The sequence below is a fragment of the Dermacentor variabilis genome, chromosome 7 (assembly GCF_050947875.1).
Source record: "Dermacentor variabilis isolate Ectoservices chromosome 7, ASM5094787v1, whole genome shotgun sequence".
NCBI classification, from domain to species: domain Eukaryota; kingdom Metazoa; phylum Arthropoda; class Arachnida; order Ixodida; family Ixodidae; genus Dermacentor; species Dermacentor variabilis.
In genome coordinates, this window is record NC_134574.1 from 173959687 (window position 1) to 173980792 (window position 21106).

The 21106-nt window shown below is 45.2% G+C and overlaps 1 protein-coding gene across 1 annotated transcript in view; it reads right to left on the minus strand.

The window, feature by feature from the left end:
* Positions 1–21106, minus strand: part of GEFmeso (Guanine nucleotide exchange factor in mesoderm) — a 204301-nt gene that overhangs the window by 97895 nt on the left and 85300 nt on the right. The window contains exon 9 of the mRNA XM_075700746.1: positions 15733–15894. Within this exon, the coding sequence (XP_075556861.1) occupies positions 15733–15894 (162 nt within the window). The remainder of the gene's footprint in view (positions 1–15732; positions 15895–21106) is intronic.

A 21106-nucleotide genomic window follows, 5' to 3' on the forward strand; every position in this document is an offset into this window, starting at 1 on the left:
AGAGCGCACTTTGAGAAAATAGGTGAAGCTGATATAAGTTCTTGCAAATGGAGTGAACACTCATTTGATTATATGTACAGTAAAACCTCATTAAACCGTACCCACTTAAACAGTAGTTTCATTTTAAAAGTAGTAAAGTCAAATCCCCGACTCAACGGCCATTGAACATAATGTGTTTTGTATTGCATAAACCGTACCAGCGTAGTGCGTACGTATCAGTTAGCACGTAGTGTTTACACTTTTCGTCACACAAACATGGCAGTGCGTCGTCTCCATCGAGCGGCGCGGCACAACAACAAGCCTCAGAGATCAGAACAATGGCCTCCAAGCGCCCTGCACGTTTGTGCATGAAGCCGCATCTACACCAACATCATTTCGGCGCCATGCCAGAGAGCGTTGTGGGGTCCTGCGATCGAGGACTCGCGTCACGCCGATGCTCGGATAAAAAAGGCACTGGGTGCTCAGCATATAAGAAAAATTAGACACTAGTTCGTGCTATCAAATGTGACACGAAGAACTCGGCACTGGCACGCAACAAGGATCTGCTGTTGACTAGGGTGTGTAGAATTTGGAATGCAAAGAAGTTGCTCAGCAGCGCTGCTGCAAACGCGAAAAGATGTCGGCTACGAGGTTCGACTTTTCGCCATCGTTGAATGTGTTGTTGCCGAAGTGTCGACAAGTGACAGTGCCGAGGATGACACAGAAAGTGACAGCACAGGCGATTCAGCTCTGACAGTGGCAGAAGCTGCACGTTACGTCAGCCTCATGAATACAATCGTCATGACGAGAACCACCTGCAATGAAAAAGGCGCCCTGCGGCTTCTGCAGCGCTACCACGCACGTACACGGAGAATATGTAACGCCATGTGAGCGTTTGCTACTGACAGCAGCCTCATACTTACTGAAGCTGGCTCGCAGCTTCAGTAAGTATGAGGCTGCTGTCGTCGCTGCTAGGCCACCGCAGCATCAAATGAAAATAACACTTTTGTCGCACGAAGTGAATAAATACTGCATGTTCTTTTCACCTTTCATCGCACTCTCTCTGAGTTCCGTTTCTGACAAGTAAGTGGGTGATCTCGTGTTATTTCGGTCAAGCAGTACTACCATTTAGTATGTGCTTTTTCCGAGGTCTAGCCAAGTACGGTTTAACGAGGTTTCACCGTGTAAACTTTCGATAGGGCTTGTTCTGAATGCGCCAGTGGCCAGGCGGATACCGAGATGATGGACGGGATCTAGCTCCTTTATTACGCTCGGGGCAGCAGGGTGATATACCACAACACCACAGTCCAATTGTGATCAAATTAGGCTCTTGTGAAGATTCATTAAACACTTTCTGTCGCTGCCCCAGGATGCGTGAGATAATTTTTTCAATGATTTCATTTTAGGCATTTCACTTTGACATATCTTATGTGTGGAATGAACGTTTAGAGTCAAGTCTGATGCCTAAAAACTTGTGCTCTTTGTTCACAGGTATTTGTTGCCCATACATTTCGATAGCGGGATCTCCAGCAAGCCCTTCCTTCCTGATAAAAACAAGAACTTTGTTGGGGCTCACTTTAAACCCATTTTTGTCTGCCCACTTAGAAATTTTGTTCAATAACTGTGGTACTTGTCTCTCATACACTGTAAGCTTGCAGGATTTGAAAAACCTATTTGTATGTCTATGATTATGGAATAAAAAATAGCTGGTGGTAATGACGCATGAAGCGTGTTTATCTTAACGACAAAGAGCGTGCAACTGAGCAAGCCTCCCCGAGGAACCCGTTTCCTGTATGAATGCACGCGACAATGCCTCACCTATTTTCACCCAAAAATGTATGGTTGTGTAGGTAGCTTTCTATAATGTTTAACAAATTGCCATGGATGCCCAATGCTGACAGGTCGTGTAGGATTCTGTAACACAAAGTTGTATCATATGCCTTTTGTATAACAAAAACATGGATAAGAAGGACGGTTTATGTACGAAGGTGTCGCGAATGTTTGCTTCGATGCGCACGAGATGGCCAGTTGTAGACCGCCCTTCTCTAAAACCGCACTGATATGGATCAAGAATTTCGTTTGACTCAAGGAAGTGTAAAAGGCGATGGTTTATCATTTCTTTCAAAAAGTTTCCAAATACAACTTGTGAGGGCGATTGGACGGTAACTCGTTACTAATGTGGGGTCTTTGCCTTATTTCAGAATTGGAACGACAAGGGATTCTTTCCATACAGTAGGGAGGTACCCAGCAGTCCATATAGCATAGAAAAGAGCGAGTAGAATTATTTGAGTATCACTGTGGAGGTGTTCAATCATGTCGTACATGATTCTGTTAGGTCCAAGTACAGAGCTCTGACATGCAGTCAACACAGCAATGTTAAAAGGCATGTAATAGGATTCATTCTGTCTGCAATTGCGGTCGATGGCCTTGCATTCTGCTCTTTGTGCTTGAGGAATGCCTCAGAATAATTATTATAACTGGAAAGGCACTCAAAGTGGACGCCAACAGCACCAGCTTGGTCTTACAAGCTGTTCACTTCATCGTTCACTCGGGGCAACAGATGAATCTCTTGTCCCTTTAGCCTTCTTAGCCTGTCCTACACTTTAGCCTCTTAAGACGAATTTATACCTGAGACAAACCTCTGCCAGCTTGCCATCTTGGCCTGTCGTCGCGTCCTTCTTCTCTGGGATTTCACATGTTAAAATTGTATTAGACTTTCGGCCATAGGACATTCTTGTAGTTTGCCCCCAAGCTTTATTTTGTCTTCTTTGTGCCTGTCTGCAATCGTTATCCCACCAGAGGACCCGTCCTTTGAATGACTTTCCACTTGTTTGAGGAATGAACTTTTCAGCGGCGTCAACGATGAAAGCAGTAAAGAATAATACAGCATGATCTATACTAAAATTATTTATAAAATCCTGCGATAAGTATGTGGATTTCTTAAAACATTCCCAGTCAGCTGAGGCCAGTTTCCGGGGAGGAACATGCGGAGGCGAGTCATGTTGGATTACTAAGTTTAGCGTTACTGGGAAGTGGTCACTTCCGAATGGACTTTTAATTTGCGCACCATTCTAATCAGGGAAGATAGAAATGGAGCTGATCAACAGGTCTATTGATGAATATGAATTATGATGAGGATTATGATATGTTCGTTCCTTCTTATTGAAGAGGTACCAACTGAAGTTTAAAGGGAAGTTTTCTATGAGTCGACCTCTCGCCTCGCATCGTGAGTCTCTCCACATCATGTTGCAAGCGTTAAAGTCTCCCACGAGTATATAAGGCCCAGGAGGCTAATAAATTAGGTTATAAAAGTCTGTTTATTTGAGGTGATGGTGCGGGGGTATATAAATGAAACGTACAGTGACCAATTTATTACAAAGAATGGCCCGAACTGACATCGCCGGGGCGTCTGAAGGGCGACGTGTCCGCAAGCTACAGGTTTGTCAGCTACTACTGCTACACTACCGGAACCTTTAACCTCACCACGGTCTTTTCGGAAGATGGTATAATTACGAAGAAAATTAGTGTTCGTAGGTTTCAGATATGTCTCTTGAACAAACAGCAATATTGGATTACATTTGTGTAGGAGTTTAATATCGTCGAGGTTATGAATGAGTCCTCCAACATTACACTGTAGTATTCATATCTCCATGATGACAAATTGGTTTGCGCTAGGTGCTTAAGAGGCGAAGGTTAGCCCACGGGCCCTTCCCAGGCGCTATGAGGCGACGTGGCGGTTCCTCGGCGCAGCCGGCAGCAGTGAAGACGATGATGACAACAATTCCGAAGAAGCGGAGTTCAACAATGGCTACGACGAAAACTTCATGGGCGCTTGAGGTCAGTTGCCAACAGTAGTGGAAGTGGCACCAGTCGAGTGACAATCATCACAGTCTGCGATCTTCGCCTCCTGGTAACTGCATGGAGCAGTGCCGTGTGGTCTCTGTGAGGTGGAATGGCAGCAAGCAGGTGGCAGCTACTTACGGCGACCTGCTGTATGCACTCGTCAGAACTAAAGCCCCTTAAACTTCATAAAGTAGCGACACTCTCCTCCTCCACCATCACTCCTACTCATTTCTCCTCTCTTTCACGCTCCCTCCTCGACCATGGCGCCACCTGCACTGCTCGAGCATAGCAACGGTGCAAACATGTGCTCCTTGCCACTCCGTAGACACTTCTCGAGCGAAAATGGCGCTGAAGCATGGCGCGAGGACCCACATGATGCTATTAGGCGACTAGCGACGCGGCATCGGCCAGAGCGCGCTAGGAGGAGGTAGCATTCTTCAAAGTGAGGCGCTACTTTACGAAGTTTAAAGGGCTTTAGTCAGAACTAAGTCAACGAGGAAGACCCGACCAGGTGTGCCTCCGGGAATGGTTTAGGGCCTTCTGGTTCCTGCAAGACCTCGACAACTCAAGAGGCTCCACCACCTGGTCTGCCGCATCTTCGCGAAGCATACGTCCAGGAAGCCAGCCAGGTTTAGGGCCTTTGGGTTCCTGGAAGACCTTGGTGACTTGGACGTTGCCTGCTCTGCCGATCCTTGCTCGGTGCAGCAGTCTGCAAGGTTTGCCCGCCGCCGGGGGTGCTGTGCCATCGCTGCAAGTCACCATGGGCCAGTGCCATCATTGCCTTCGCAGAGGGAGGGGCAGTATGGGAACTCCGGCATCAGAGCCAGCAGTCAAAGAATTCGTGGAACACAAAGTGACTTGTGAGTGCGAGCGGTGGTTCGGGGCCCGGCTGAGAGCTCTTGGGCGCAGCTGGCCAGGATTGGGGTCTGCTGGCGTGGATTGAGGGACCGTGCCATTTCCACAGTTAGTAATGGCCAACTGCCCTAAAATGCTTTAATTACATGGAGCTTATTCAATGTTGGCACATCGCACAAGTGTTGCCAATAGCTCCTCAGTTTTCTGCGTAGGAATGGCTTCAAGTCTATGGCAGGGACGGGTATGGACAAATTGCTATGCTTTGTTGCTATAGAAGTTTTTATTTTATCTGCAAGCTCGTTACCTTTATATACCTGTGCCCAGGAACCCAGCATATTACAACCTGTTGGTTATATGCATTCGTATTGCAGAGCAGTGAATAGAGGTAGCTGATTACAGGATTTTTATATTTTTGTAGCGATTGTAAAACTTTGACGACACTTAAGGAATCTGTGAACACCATAGCCTTTGGGAGCTTTGCTTTCTTAATGTGTTTAGTAGCCAACAGTATTGTATAGGCCTCCGCCATGAAGATACTGGCTTTATGGTGCAGAACGTCGGCTTCCAGAATTGATGGGCCGACAGCTATGTTTCTTGAGCAGCTGTCAGCCCATCGTTTGGATGGCGAACAGGATCGAGCATCTTTAAGGTGCTTGGAGTGGCAGACTTGTAAACTATGGCTTCATAATCTAACCATACAGCAGGATAAAAAAAGAAAGTTGCGGGCTGCCGCATCAGAAGAGTTTCAATGGAAGCGAGCAACAGCATCGTTCGCGGCCGCTTCGATGGCCCAAACAGCGCTGCCTGTCAAGGGTAGGACGAGTCAGCTACCATGGGTGACCATGTTCCTGGCGCATTGCTTGTGCTTTTTGGAAGCCAATCCTCAACAACAGTCCTCGACTGGTGGAGCCACAGTGGATTATGTCATCTTCGCTGCACATGGCGGGACGCAAGTTTTGTTCAAGTTTTGTTTTCCTCTTTTTCTTTTTTTATCCAGCGGCAGTGGCCTAAGCGTCTGCTATAAGGCTTTTGCATAGTATCATGAGGCCCTTCCCGTCACTGCCCCATGTTGTGTGTGACAAAATTTTAAGGATGTTCATTGTTTATTGACACTTGTTCTTGAAGTATTTTGTGTATGGAATGAAGCTTAGTTTTGCGTCTAAGACGATGACCAACAATTTAGTGTTGGTGTTCACAGGCAATCACTGTCCATGCAACTCAGTATCAATATCTGGGAGTAGGGCTCTCTTTCTAGGGAATATGACGCAGGATCTATAAAGGGGATTTAACCTGGGGATGTATGCTCTCACAATCACTTTCGCAAATACTATTGCCTTTGCGTGACGCAGCGCTCAACCAGCCAATCGGCTGATCCGGTTTTGCTCAACCAGCCAATCAGCACGTGCCCGGTGGCCAAGGCGATAGTACCGTTGAAAGCAATCTTTCCAGAATACGTCCCCTGAGTCCATTCTCAATTCCCCATTTTGACACTTTATTCAGGCCAAGCTCAATCTGTCGCTTGCAGAATGCAAGCGATTCACTGTTTCAACTTCCGGTGGGACCGAAGGGGGGGGGGGGGGGAGGGGTTTCGTTTAAACTTTCAGGCAGTGTTCGATGAGAACCTTTGCAGGACCTTGCAATAGCAGACTTTGCTCACTTCTAAAGTTTGTCGGAGTAGCTTTGCGCAAAACATGGTCCAGACTGACGGCCCTTCACTAGCAGCAGGTGTTGGAGGGTAGTGTTGCACATTGATGAGCAGAACTCGGTCCTAGTTTTTCGTGCTGTGCTAATAATCCTCTCACACTCTGCGTTGCTATGCAGTATCAGGGTGTCTACCAAGTTGACATTTCCAAATTCCCTGAGTTTTCCAGGTTTTCCCTGAGTCCCTTTGCAATGTTTCCTGAGTGACACAAAACTTTGTTTTATGTCAAGACGGGCTCCGTACATCATGTCGCCCAATGGTGTCACTCTCTAGTAAGCATGTTAAAAAAAAAAAACTTAATCCAGTTTGAATAGTAAGGGGTAGTGTTCATTTTATTCAAAAAGAAAACAGAAGGGAGGGGTTAGTAAAATGCACAGCGAATAAAATATCTTCGAAGGAAAATAGTAAAACCCATTGCAAACTGAGTCGAACATTCTCAAATGCGAATACAAAGAAGATGCATACAGAATATTTTCGACTATGAGCTATTTCTATCGATTGATAGCAAGCTAACTGGTATGCAGCCCGAACTTTATCACAAGTTAGATTCTCTCGCAACAGCTGGTAAGTCAACCTTAACTGTCCTGACATACTCAGCCCACGCACAAGGCCTCAGTGTTGCGTTTCACTGCTTTAAAGAGTTTTATTTTTTTACTTGGGTGACAGACACCTGCATCTCCGTGTCCGCCAACACTTTGCTTTTAGAGTGCAAGCTCCCTCAAAAAAGCGGCAGCGTGCTTCCTTCCCCGTTCATTTCTCAATGCCTAGGTCCTTTGTCTTCTCGTTTTCCCTAAGGCTGCGCATTCGCCACACGGACTATTTGAAGCATCCTCTTGGACAATTGTGCAGTCAGCGTCCGATTTTTCGGACTCCCTAGGGGCCGACAAAACGTCCAAAAAAAAATGAATGCATGTCTTTCACAGCCCTTAAGGGTTCAAATCGCCACAGGCACGCCCGAAAAAGTGCTGAAGGCCTGCCAGTACACTAATTAGGCATATAGGTGCTCGTACTGTGACAGAAGATGGCGGGTGTACGCGTGTATAATTAAGGAATATATGTCATACTGTGTCCCGTGCCAGCAGCCCCTTCACACACTTGTTATGCTTCACAGCATAACACTTCTGTAATGCGGTGAAGCTGACTTTCGGGAACTTTCGGAATTGTGCAACGCGCCGTGCTTTCCGAACTTCGAAGCCAGTCGCGATGACCACAAAGGCGGTGTCAGTGCCATTGCTGATGTCGGCGAATTCTTTCAATGAAAAACACGGTACAGAACAGCAAGAAGCTTAAGCTAGGCCTAGCATTGCTGCGGTGGTTGCTACGGCTGCCAGTGGTTCTGCGTGCAAGTGTGCCGGTTCGAGGCGGCGAGGTTATCAAAATGGCGGAGGTTGTGGCTTTTATTAATGCCGTTTCGGACCTGCGGTCATGGCAAAAAGTCCGGAAAATTTGACGGCGAACGGTTCTTGCGCCCGAAATTTCAGCGTTCTTATACACCCTATGGGGTACGTACTGGTGCCGCGAAGCCGTCCGAATTATCTAGCGTCCGGAAAATCGCTCGTTGACTGTACTCTGACAACTCCTCCAGCCGATGAGGCGGCGTCAAAGACCATTCGTTACGATTCCTCTCTGTTACTCGGGCCAGCATTACCGTGACTTTGGGTTCCCTTTCAATAAATTTACAGCCAATTTTCCCTGAAAGAAGCACAAATTCCCTGAGTTTTCCCTGAGTTTTTCCAGACTACTCAAAATCCCCGAGTATTCCCGGTTTTCCCGGTTGGTAGACACCCTGAGTATCACGAGTAAATCCAGCATCACCTTAGCGACTCGGTGAAACATGTTTTCCATCAGTGTTTTTCATTTTTCCAACCATAGACCACTGCGCGTCCCACCTTTCTTCATTCAGAATATCCTCTGGAAGACTGTACGCCTGTAATGTGGCAAACTCAGCTTCGAGAGCACCTAAAGCGTCTTCAGCGGATTCATTGGAATTTCAGGGCAGCAGCTGAGGGAAACTCTGAATAAAGAAACGAAGACTCGAGAGCGATGCCTGTGAAATAAATTTCAGGTTGGCCACCTCCGCATTCTTCAGATTTGCGTTTCAAAGTTGCGTCCACATCCATAGCGCTTTGTCTCGTCGTATTTCGGAAATATTTTCCGTAGAAGAGGCCCAACGTAGTCGCTGACACTAAGGGGTAGGTTGTGCTTGACGAGGAATCCCGTAGACAGGCACTCCACACGTATGACACTGTCGTTGCACTTGTTCCGGAGAAAGTTCACTATGTTGCCTTGCTGTTCAGCGGTGCGAACATAGCCTTGATGCTTCGCCGTGGAAACGTGCAGTTTTAAGTCGCCTTTGACACAGTGAGACACGCTGATGTTGCATCCACATATTGTACAAAATGCCAAATGTTCTTTTCTTGATGTCAAAAAGCACGGAAATTCAGAAGTATCAGATAGCAAAAACTTCTGCAAATACCTTTTCTTAAGCTCTGATAGTGCCATGGCATCAAGCACACGAAGATTCTAACTTTGCACGGTGCACCGCATACAGACGGCCTAGCCAACACTAATCACACACAAGGAGCAGGAACAAGATGCTCCATGCAGGAAGGCATGCCTGAAAGGCAATAGCCACATTGGCTCTGACTTTGGTCGGCTTACTAGACACCGTAGTTGTCTGCTTAGGCAATGATACCGATGGTGCTAGTGTGGCCGTTGTTGGTGATGCTGACGATTAGGATGTGGCTGTAGATTCTGCGGTGCCGGCTTTGCAAAAACCATTATTGTGCAAACAGAGACCACTTTTCGGGAGATATAAGACAGCAATCATACAATCTGAAAGTTCAGTAAAAAATCGGGAGTCTCCCGTGTGAATCAGGAGGGTTGGCAGGTATGCACACATGACCTGAGGTGGTGGAGCAAGTAGCCAAAGCCCTGGCAATGCTTGACGACAAGCGAGAGGTGATATTCGGCGACTCGAGACCGGCCGACAAAGCATTCGAGAAAGGAGACGTCTCCGACCAGGCGTTACACATCCTCTGCAACGCTGATCCGAGCACCCTCAAGCACCACACCATCATCTGGATTCCCGTCCATCTGGGTTGGATCTCAGGTGCCCTGCCTAACCTCAATGAGACAGCCCACAACACTGCATGCACGCTTACTGACCGCGGCGTGAGCCCCGGGCAACCGCGTCTCGACTAGTTGGAGGCGAACAGGGACACTCCAGTAACGTACAACAAAATCACTAAACACTTTTACTTAGGACAAGGTCTCTTTCCTTTCCACCCCCCGCACGCCAAACTAAACAGGCCACAGGAGCTAATGCTATGCTTGTTACAAACACATACCCTATCCCAACACTGACACATTACACATCATCTACTCGGACGTCTACCCCGATGACGCGTGCCCCTCGTGGGGCGACACGGTGACACTCGCACACGTGCTCTGGGAGTGCAGAAACGCTCCACTCGACTCTACCTCGGACAAGTGGGAGAAGACCCTACAAAGCCCACTACTCCAAGACCAGCAATGGGCTGTCCAGCAGGCCCGTGCTGTGCCCGCCAGGTGCTCCCTGTCGGTCCCTGCGTAGCACATGCCAACTGCGCACTGATGCGTGTCCTGCAGGACCTTTAATAAAGTTTATCCAATCCAATTTATGGTTCAGCGCCTTATTTTCTGCTATTGCTTTATGTCTGAGGAATGCGTCGGAATAATATGCTAAACTGGATACACGCTAGAAATCTTCTCCGAAGGTGTTAGCCTGGTCTTCAAATGTATTCCCTTGGTCGTCGCCCAGGGCAATGGCTGAGTTTCCTATTAAGTCCTTTTAGACCATTCCAGACTTTTGCCTCCAGTGTGTAAGAGTTTATGCTTAATGGAAACCTCTCCCAACTTGCCCTTTTTGCCTGTCTCTGCATCCACCTTCCCTGTGACTTGACATGCTTAGACTCAACAAGATTTTCCGCAGTTGGAAATCGGCGCAATATGCTCCAGGCTTTATATTGTTTCACGCCTGCTTGCAATCATTATTTCACTAGGGAATTTGTCTTTTAGATGAACTGCCCTTTCTTTGAGGAATGCATTTCTCCGCTGCATCTACATTAAAAGCAGTAAAATACGCTACTGCATCGTCTATGCTAAAATCGCTGTTAAGATCTTGCGTTATACAAGTATATGTTGATTCTTTATAACACAACCCATCTGCCAATGGTAGTTTCCATTTAGGGACATGCAAAAGACAGTTTTCTTGTATTAACAAATTTAATGTCGCAGGAAATTAGTCACTTCCAAAAGGATTGTTGATGACCCTCCACGCAAGTGGAGGAAAAGAGCTGGAGAGCCGATCTCTAAATCTATCAAAGAATAGGAATTATAAGCAACAGAAGTCATAAGTAAGTTTTCTATTAGTCGACCCTTCGAGTCATACCAGAAGTCTCCCAGCATGCTGTTGTGGGCACTGAAGTCACCAACGACAACATAAGGTTCAGGGAGATGATTAATTACACCACAGAGTTCGGTGTTGCTGAAGTGATAATCCAGTTGAATGTAAATAGAATAGACAGTAATTGATTTATTGAAGAGAGCTGCTTATATTGATAGCGCCTCAAGGGCCATATGAAGGGCTAAATACTAACAAGCTACGAATCTGCCAACAATTATTGCTATTCCGCTGGACATGGCGTTAGGATAATCATGATCTTTGCGGAAAATGGCATATTGCCAGATAAAGTTTGTTTGCATGGGCTTTAATTGTCTCTCCTGAACACACAGCACCTTCGGATTATACTTATGTAGGAGTTCTTTCACAGCATTTAGAATGTGGAAGAGACATCTGACATTCCAATGTAATTTCGTGTATTCATGTTGAAGGTGGTTTTTGTGCTTTGTGTTTAAAAGAGAAGAGTTAGCTCACAGAGCCCTTCCTGGGCACTGTGATGCGACATTTGTGTTTTTTAGAAGCGGCCAAGAAATTCATGCCGCTCCATAGGCTCTAGCTGAAGCCGTTTGGCAGGGAATCATGTCCATTGCCTCTTGCAGAGAGTAGGACACCTGCTCTTGCAAGCGGTTTCTTTACAGGGAAGGCCTCATCTCAAGAGACGAAACCTCAGAGGCCACAAGCCCAGAGATTGATGGGCCTCTCTTGGTAGCGGAGCAGCACTAACTGAAGCCACCAAGGACCAGATGGCGTCACCGCTGGCTCACTGTGTGTGGGCCGGACAAAAAAATTGCGGGTTTTACGTGCCAAAACCACTTTCTGATTATGAGGCACGCCGTAGTGGAGGACTCCGGAAATTTCGACCACCCGGGGTTCTTTAACATGCACCTAAATCTAAGTACATGGGTGTTTTCGCATTTCGTCCCCATCGAAATGCGGCCACCGTGGCCGGGATTCGATCCCGCGACCTCGTGCTCAGCAGCCCAACGCCATAGCCGCTGAGCAACCATGACGGGTGTGGGCCAGACAGTCGCCAGAGGCCGTTGTTGCGCTGCACCATGATGCAACACTTCAGCATGGCTTTTCTTTGGTCGGTATGACACCTGCTTTCATACCTCTTCAAATGAAATATTCTCTTTCACTTCGATGTTACGATTTCTTTTCCTTTCTCCAATGATGAAAAGGACCACGATTAGGCAGCATGCTCCCATATCACAGTGAAGAACGTGTTCACGATTTTCTGTGGGTACTGTATTTCACACGAGTTTGGCTGTCTCGGAAGTTCTGTGAACTGTGGCCAAATCACTGGCACTTAAAGACCACAGAGGACTTGGAACATACGGCCCGAGCCGGATCTTGACATAGCCGGCCTCACCTGTCTTAGGTAGCACACTTGAGCCGGAGATGAGAATAAAGTGGTTTGTCTGGATTTCTTTCCCGTTGCGCCTCATCCTCATTCATTTCACATTGATCAAATTTTGATCTTTCTAACCTTCCATAAGGTTAGCCTCTGTCAGCTCCATCATATCGCAGATGGCGTTCTTAGTTCGGCAGGAGGCCACCGCAACTGGAATGTCCCCAGAAGAGCTGTAGCTTTTCATACTGCTTTTTTTATCCTGCAGTTCCAAGAGAAGGTCACCATTAATTAGCTTTGTAGCTTTGTAACCTGGGTCTATAGCATAACTTAGACATTTCACAACAAGAAAAGGAATTCTGGGGCTTTACATGTGAAAACCACAATTTGATTATGAGGCAAGCTGTAGTGGGGGATTCCAGATTAATTTTGACTACCAGAAGATTTTTAATACGCCCTCAATGCCTGGGACACGAGCATTTTTGCGTTTCGCACCGATCAAAATTGAATCCAATGTTTCGTTGTTTTTTTTTCCCCCTTTTTCTCAGAGAACTACGGAAAGCACGAAAAACATTGCTCTGACCCACAGCCAGCAGCTAGTAAAGGATACAGGTGAGAAAGATATATGAATTGCAGGCAACCATTTGTCAAAATTAGAGACGTTAATACAAAGACGTTTACAGGAAACATGCAAGAAAGTTAATAGCCACTCTAAACACTCCTTAGAATACCAATTGCCAGACGCAATAAAATTGTATAAACTAAAAACTAATAAACCTAACAGGAGCCCGAAGAACTTATAGAAGGATTATAGCAACATAAATTGAATGTATACTATCACAAAACAAAGACCCCAAATAATATCACATCCCTCAGATCATAAAGAATGCACGATATCACACCACATGGATCACAGAGAATGCTGTGGGGATGCACGACTCTCACACGTCCCCTGATATGTTGTACCATATCACATCGCAAAACAATATCAAATCCCCAACAAAATGTGGTAATAGGTATGCGATTACGTGCAGATAATATTAACTGTAAGCGTGAACTAGGTAATGCGGCCACCGTGGCCGGGACTTGATCCTGCGACCTGGTGCTTGGCAGTGCATATAGTCACTAAGCCACTGCAGCAGGCAACAACAAATGATGAGATGACTCTCGCGCTCTTTTCCAGTGTTTCAGAATGCATCACATGATACCTGGAAAAGTTTTCTCAGTGGTGGCCAAAAAATTGAAATACTTTGATGTGCCCTTGTTTCTGAGGGTGATCAGGGAGATTGGAAAAAGAACTATCCAAAGGACTCTTCTGTTTTCGGCAGCAATGCCAGCCATTCACCAACAATACCAGCCAACAATGCCAGCCAGCCACCCTCTATGGAGCCTAACAAGTACACCTCGGAAAGTGCAAAACAGGTCCTGCAAATGCCAGCTGTATGTTACTGCTATAACCAAATATGGTACACCCACGGTTGGCTACCCACACAAGGTTAAACCTCGCTGCCTGGAAAATTGGAAATACAAGGAAAAGATAAGAATACAGAAGAGATTGGAAGTGAGAGAGATATACGAAGATTGGAGAGGGCGATAGGAAAAGGCAACTATCGATTTCCCCTGGGTGGGTCGGTCAGGGGTTACCGTCTACGTGAAGCCGAGGCCAAGGGGCGTCTGCTCACCTCTGCCAAGGGGCCATAAAGGTCCAAACACTCAGCAACAGCTCAACCCCGAAGATCACCTTTTCCCTGGACACGGCTAAGCCGCGCACGGTTAAATGCCAGGGGGTCCAACCCCCATGTGCCTGGGTATGAGGTGTTGCAACACACCAAACGCCTGCTGACACAGACATCCCTGCGGGCACGACGACTGTATCACGAAGCCTGTATGATGACAATGGCGTGATGACGAAGGCATGACGAAGCTAGAGCGATGACGATGGAACGATCGTGACGGCATCACGACAGAGGCATGATGCCTGTTCCATTTCGTAAGCATACAGGAAAATTTGGCAGGCACACTCATCGCTTTTACGATCCTCGCTCTAGCATAAGCACATGATCTGTGGCCCAATCACCAATGAGCAACTAACTTCCCACGACAGTTTGCGTCCACCGGCGCGCCTGCCTTGGCTGTCCACCGGGCGCCTGCCTTGGCAAAGCAGCACTGGTCTAACCAGTGCTGCTTTGCCAGGTGTCGGCCACCAATGTTACAGTTTAGTGCTGCGTTGATGTAGATCTATTCATAACAGCTGTGTGGCTACCGGGAAGCCATGTGGCCACTGTGAATAATATCCTTGGGTGATAGAGGAGGTGCAGAAATCAGTAGGTGACCGTGAATTAATTTGTCTTTGCCTTGTGTTTATGTGATCCAACTTACTCGCCAAAACTGAAGCTATCGATTATACAGGTTTTGAAGTTAAAGTTTAATTGCGCATGCATGCACCAAATTTTTTTTTTTTTTTATGTGATGGTAATGTCAAGGTGCGAGTTATGCGCCAACTTCGACTTAATGTGTTGCTTCGTGGGAGCATAAATTTTGCCTTGACATGTGGTTTCATGGAAGCACGAGCTGCACTACCGTGAAACCATCTTCAGGGCAAAGTTTTCCACCATCAGCATCACCAAAGAAGTGGGGAACAAAGCCACTAGCCCAGTATACAATGTGGATGAGTCGTGCATCCGTGAATCGAGACTGTTTTTACAAATATTTGATTGTTGTATGCAGCTATTTTTGTGGATTACACACGCGAATTTTTTTTCCCCTTTTTTCTTCCAAGGGTGTTGTAATTGGGGGTGCGGCTTATATGTGGAATATGTATATTTGTTAATTTCGAATATTTTAAAAACATTGTATACTGAAATTCAAGCCAAAGCGAGTATCAAAGAGCATAACATTCAATCAATTATTTGAAAATATCAAATATTCCCACAAGCCTACAATGACAAACTGATCTTACCAAGCAAAACCATTGCCGATTGAGCCCCAGATTGTTAAATACAGCTATGAATGCATTGAACATTTGAATTTGACAAGAGAGGACATATGTCTACAAATAAACTATAAAGGTACTTTAGTCTTCAAACTCTTGTATTGGGACTTCTTCACACATTCACTTTCAGACTGGTGTTGCTTTCAGTGGTGTTCTGTTCAGACTGATGTTGTTACAGCACATTTGAAGCAAGGGGATGGGAGTTTTGAAGTGCTGCACTGAGGAAGTGTCAAACCCAGTGGAAAACCACATACCCGCCGTGCATGATCAGGTATTTTTGAGTTGCAGAAACCAATTTGGTTTGTAATATTCATAGGCAAGACAATTTTACTTCACTGGAATGAGGTGTTAAGTTCTCTATGAGGATATCACCAAAAATATCATTTGGTCCGTAATACCATTATTTTACTATATCCCGTTTCATTATAATGAAGTTTGAGTGTACCGAAGAAGGTACCTTTGTCTTCTAACTCTTGTATAAGAACTTCATCACATTCACTTTGATTTTGTTTCATATGATTAGTGAAGCTTTATTCATTAAGCACTCTTTTAACATCATAGCTTACCTGCCATCCGTAAAGGAGCGACTGGATCTCCTGCACTCGTACTGCATGCTCGTGCCTCCGTTTCATGTCATTGATGTGGTACGCTATGCCCGTCATCACCGACAGGGCATTCTTCACATCAGGGTAGCCTGGGCTCTCCTTGTCCACGTGCTTCACTATGTTCTGTGTACAAGATTTCCCAAAATCAAGCCATGAAAAAAGGAAAGCAATTGTTTTTCTAGATATGAAAAATAATTTACTTAAAAAAGTAAGCGAGCCTCAAAGTACTTACTTCAACCATAGTCTTTCTCAGTTTATTAAGGAACTTTTAAAAAAAAAGTACACAGGATGTTTCTAAAATTAAAATTGGTGACAGCACAATTACTGACACTCAACAGATCACAGAGCATTTTAATAATTATTTTCATAGTGTCTTTACGAGGTTAGTTACTTAATTCGGGTTTAATGGCGCAAAAGCGAGGCCATGCTGCGCCAGTCACAGGACAGTATAAGATCGAATGTGAAGGCAGCATAAGATGTGTTACCTTAAAGTCGATGTAGATAACCGGTTTCATCTAAAAACTCGAACAAGTTAGTGAATGTAATATGTAAGTGATACAAACTTTTGAAATGTTTCCGCCTCTGTGTTTCAGAGTGTGGACATGACTTAGTTATGTGGTTTACTGTAAGCGTTTCATTACATTTCTTACATGATGGTGGGTTTTCGTTTCGAAGTAAAACATTGTGTGTTAGATGCGTGTGTCTAATTTGAAGTCGACATAACATTACCTTATAGAACCGTTCTTGCTGAATGCATGATTTCCACTCGCGAAGCAGGGGTTTAGTCATATGTAACTTGTTATTTACGTACAAGTTCCATTCTCGTTGCCATTTCGATGCTAGGGCCTTACGAACCGCTCGGATACTGTCCTTGTATGGAAGTGTTATGTGTGTTACGCTTTTGTGCGCAGCCATTGATGCTCTTCTATCTGCAGCTTCATTTCCTGCTATCCCAACATGGCTTGGAACCCAGCAGAATCATATGGTTCCTCCGTATTTCTTGTTAAATACTATGTTTAAGATATCGCCAAGCAGGGGTTCAGATGCGGAGTTTAAGTTTAGGGCTCTTAGTGCACTTAACGAGTCGGTATAAATAATAGCATTCTTCTGCTTGTCGGTAGTAATTTTCTTAACTGCCATTCATATCGCATAAACTTTGACAGTAAACACTGAAAAAAAATTATTTATCCGAATGCTATTTTCCCGATTTTTCGTTGCGATCCCGACACCTACGTATTCTTGTGTTTTAGAGCCGTCAGAGTAAAATTCTGTGTAATTTTTATATTGTTCTTGAATAGCTCGGAACTCTTGCATTATGTGTTCTTGTGGAATGTCTTTTTTCTTTACATGTGTTAACGTCCAGCCACATAGCTGTGTAAAATTGCACCACGGGGGTAATTTTGGTGGCCTTTCGGCAACCTGCAGGGCTTCAGGAGGAACATCATAAGTCTGACAGTATTGTTCGTGTCGTAAGATGAGTGGCCGAATCATGTTTTGTTTATTTGCGTAGTGTACTCGTGATTTGCACTGTGTTACAATGTTGTAGCATATATGTTGTGGTGATGACTGAATTCTTAATACATAGCAAAGTGTAAGTTGTGCACTGCGGTGCTGTAACGAAGGCTCATTAGAGTCAACGGATAAACTTTGTACAGGCAATGTCCTGTAGGCACCCCTCGCCAGTTGTAGGCCGAGATTATGAACTGGATCAAGTCACTTAATGTAGGACTGCCTAGCTGCACCATAAACTACACTGCCATAGTCGAGGATGCTACGTACAAGGGAATGGTATATACATAGTAGACATGTTTGGTCAGATGCCCAGTGCTTATGCAATAAAACCTTGAGGATATTTAGTGCTTTATTTGCTTTAATTTTAGTTGCGTTAATGAGGGCCAGGAAGTTCAGTTTAGTGTCAAACGTTACGCCTAGAAATTTGTAGCGTTCTTTGACTGGCAGCGCTGTACCATGCAATGTGAGAGCTGGAGTGCAGTGTAACCCTCGCTACTGGGAAAAGAGAACTGTAACAGTTTTGTGTGTTGAGAACCGGAAACCATTTTTGTCAGCCTATTGTGTAAGATTATTTATCGTTATTTGTAGTTGTTGTTCGCAGGTGGGTAAGTTTGAGGCGTGGCAAGCCATTTGCAAATGAGTGCATAACAGATGATTGGATGATCTTATTTACAGAGTTCATTTTGACTATGAAGAGCGTCATGTTCAGAATGCTACCTTGTGGAACGCCATTTTCTTGTGTGAATGTGCGCGAGAGTATTGTGCCGAGACGTACTTGAAATGTTCGGTTTGACATGAAATCGCATAGACAATTTAGCATTCTTCCGCGAATTCCCATGTCAGCCAGGTCTCTCAAAATTCCATACCGCCATGTGGTATCATACGCCTTTGCTAAGTCAAAGAAAATCGCGAGGCAGTGTTGTTTGTGTAGAAACGCCTCACATATTTCATGCTCTAGTCGCACGAGATGGTCAGTGGTGGAGCAGCCTTTTTTGTATCCGCACTGGTGCTTGTCTATTAGGCTTCCTGTTTCAAGGATGAATGTGAGCCTTGTGTTTATAATGCTCTCATCAGATTGGGCTAGACAACTTTTTAGTGCAATGGGTCTATAGCTGCGAAGGGATGTTGCGGGTTTACCAGGTTTTAGAAAAGGCACTACTACCACTTTTTTCCAATCTGTAGGCATTACCCCAGACTCCCATATCTTATTGAAAATCTTAAGAAGTGCCCCTACCGATGCTTGAGATAGGTGTGCCTGCATTGTGTAGTGTACACGGTCAAGACCTGTTGCCGTTTTTTTACCAGCAGAGGGAACTCTGTTCAATTCATGTATTGTGAAGGGGTTACTGTACATTTCAGCTGAAGCCCCAGTGGTAGGCAGTCTCTCTTTCTCAGCTGATTCTTTATATTTTAAAAATGAATTTGAATAGTTTGCTGAGCTGGATATGTTATAAAAGTGTTGACCTAGTAAGTTGGCCTGGTCCTGTAGTGTTGTTTGTGTGCCTGGACATGTATGTAGTGGTATTGTGTATGACGAGTACTCTCCTCTAAATTGCCTCACCTGGTCCCACATTCATTTTGATGTGACTGTACTATTGATTGAAGATATTTATTTTTGCCATGATAATTTCTCCGCATTTCTTCGAATAAATCGTGCTTTGGCTTTGGCCTGTTTGAAATTTAGAAGATTGTTATAAGTGGGGTACCTCCGTAGGATTCCCCAGGCCTTATCTTGTTCTTTTTCGGCTTCAGTACATTCGTTTGTCCACCAAGGATTTAGTTTTTTGCACACAATACCGGATGACTGGGGTATTGTCTTTTCTGCCGCTGATATTATAACTTCAGTAATTTTTTTATTAAGTTCATCAATACTGAGCTCTGGCGAAAAGGCATTTTCTAGTTTTGCATTCTCCATAAAAACCTGCCAGTCAGCGAGCTGTAATTTCCATCAGCGTGGTCTAGTTACTAAGGTTTGTGGTGATGGTAGGAGTTTGATGAGTGCAGGTAAGTGGTCGCTACCATATGACGTGTTGAGAGCATCCCATTTAAAATCAGTAAAAAGAGAGGGCAAACAAAAAGCTAAATCTAAACAACTAAATGTGCGGGAAGTCGGTGAGAAATAAGTTGGCGCATCTGAGTTTATGACAGATATCATTTGACAGGATAAAATCTTCAACGAATTGCCCTCTTTGGTCAGTTTTGACACTGCCCCAAAGAGTACAACGAGCATTAAAATCTCCTACTAAGACAAATGGCTCTGGTAACTGATCTCTGAGATTTTCTAAGCCTTTAATAGTAAAATGTATGTGGGGTGGAATACATAGTGAGCAAATGGTGATGGTTTTGTAGGATAGAATGGTGACAGCTACGGCCTCTAAAGATGTATTTAATAGGACATTCCAGGTAGGAGTGCCGCCCTGCATGACTATAGCCACTCCACCTGACAAACGGCTGGAACATTCGCGGTCCCTTCGGACAACAGTGAAGCCTCTAAGGAATTGACTGTGTTTAGGGCCTAAGTTAGTTTCCTGTAGGCAAAATGCGACTGGCGAAAAGTTAATTATGTCTTTAATGTCACCTAAATTGTGAATCAGTCCTCTATAATTCCAATGCATGGTAAATTCCATAGTGGCAGAATTGAGAATGTTAATTTATATATATGTACTAAGCAAGTATAGGTGACATTAGTTAACGGAAATGTACTATTGGAAGAATGGTAACCGTTCAGGTTACCGGTCTCTTTGTTCGCGTAGTTATTGTGAGCTTGTCTTTCTTAGTGCGCTCCAGAGAGCGCTGATCTTTTGGCGTCGATGACGCTGGAGTTTTTGTGTCGACCTCCATAGCCTTCTCCGAGGTGCTGGATGGTCGAGAACCAGGCGCTGAGACGCGCGCCTTCGGCCTGGGAGTTCGATTTAGCCTGGGGCCTTGTAAAACCGAGGTCTGCAGGCACATCTTTGATGACGATGATGGAGCAGCACTGGCTGCTGCCACCACGGGGACGGATGGAGTTACGACTGGGCCACTGACTGCGGTCCCTGTAGACTCCTGAGACCACTGCGGAGCTGTCTCCTACAGCACCGCAATGGCGTAGGTTGTTTGAGATAAGTGTGCTAATTTCTTTCTTGCTACATAGAGGGAAATCTTCTCTTTCACCGTAAGTGCAATTATCTCTTTTCTCTTTCTTCCAGCAAGGGCAAGATCGTGAATACGCTGGATGATCTTCTTTGCAGTTTGTACAGTGTGGAGCAGCATTGCAGTTCTCCAACTGATGGTCATTGGCACTACACTTTGCACATGTCGATTTACCTCTGCATGATTGCGATGCATGTCCGAACCCCCAGGATCCCCTTCTCCCCGGACACAGCTAAGCCGCGCACGGTTACACGCGGGAGGGTCCAACCCTTGTGGCTGACCCAGACGCCCCTGATCACAGGGTCATGCATGGCTGATGATTTAACAGTAACACGTGAATGTGTCGTGTCTATGCTTCTTAATGTTAACCGGAAAAAAACCACGAGACCATACAGCATCCCTAATGATTTTTTCTGTCGGTACGCAAAACAGGTATCTCAATTCATGACAGATTTCTTTAATTTATTAATTGCAACAGGTGAAATTCTGGATGGCTGGAGCTTAGCACGTGCTACACCAATTCACAAAAAAGGCGGCCGTTTATCTGTGAGTAACTAGCGACCCATACCTATTGCAAGCACATGCTGTAAGTTGCTGGAACACGTCATCTCAAAGCACATTAATGATTTTCTTGAAAGTAGCAATGCATTTATAACCCCATCAGCATGCCTTTAGAAAGCACATCTTATTT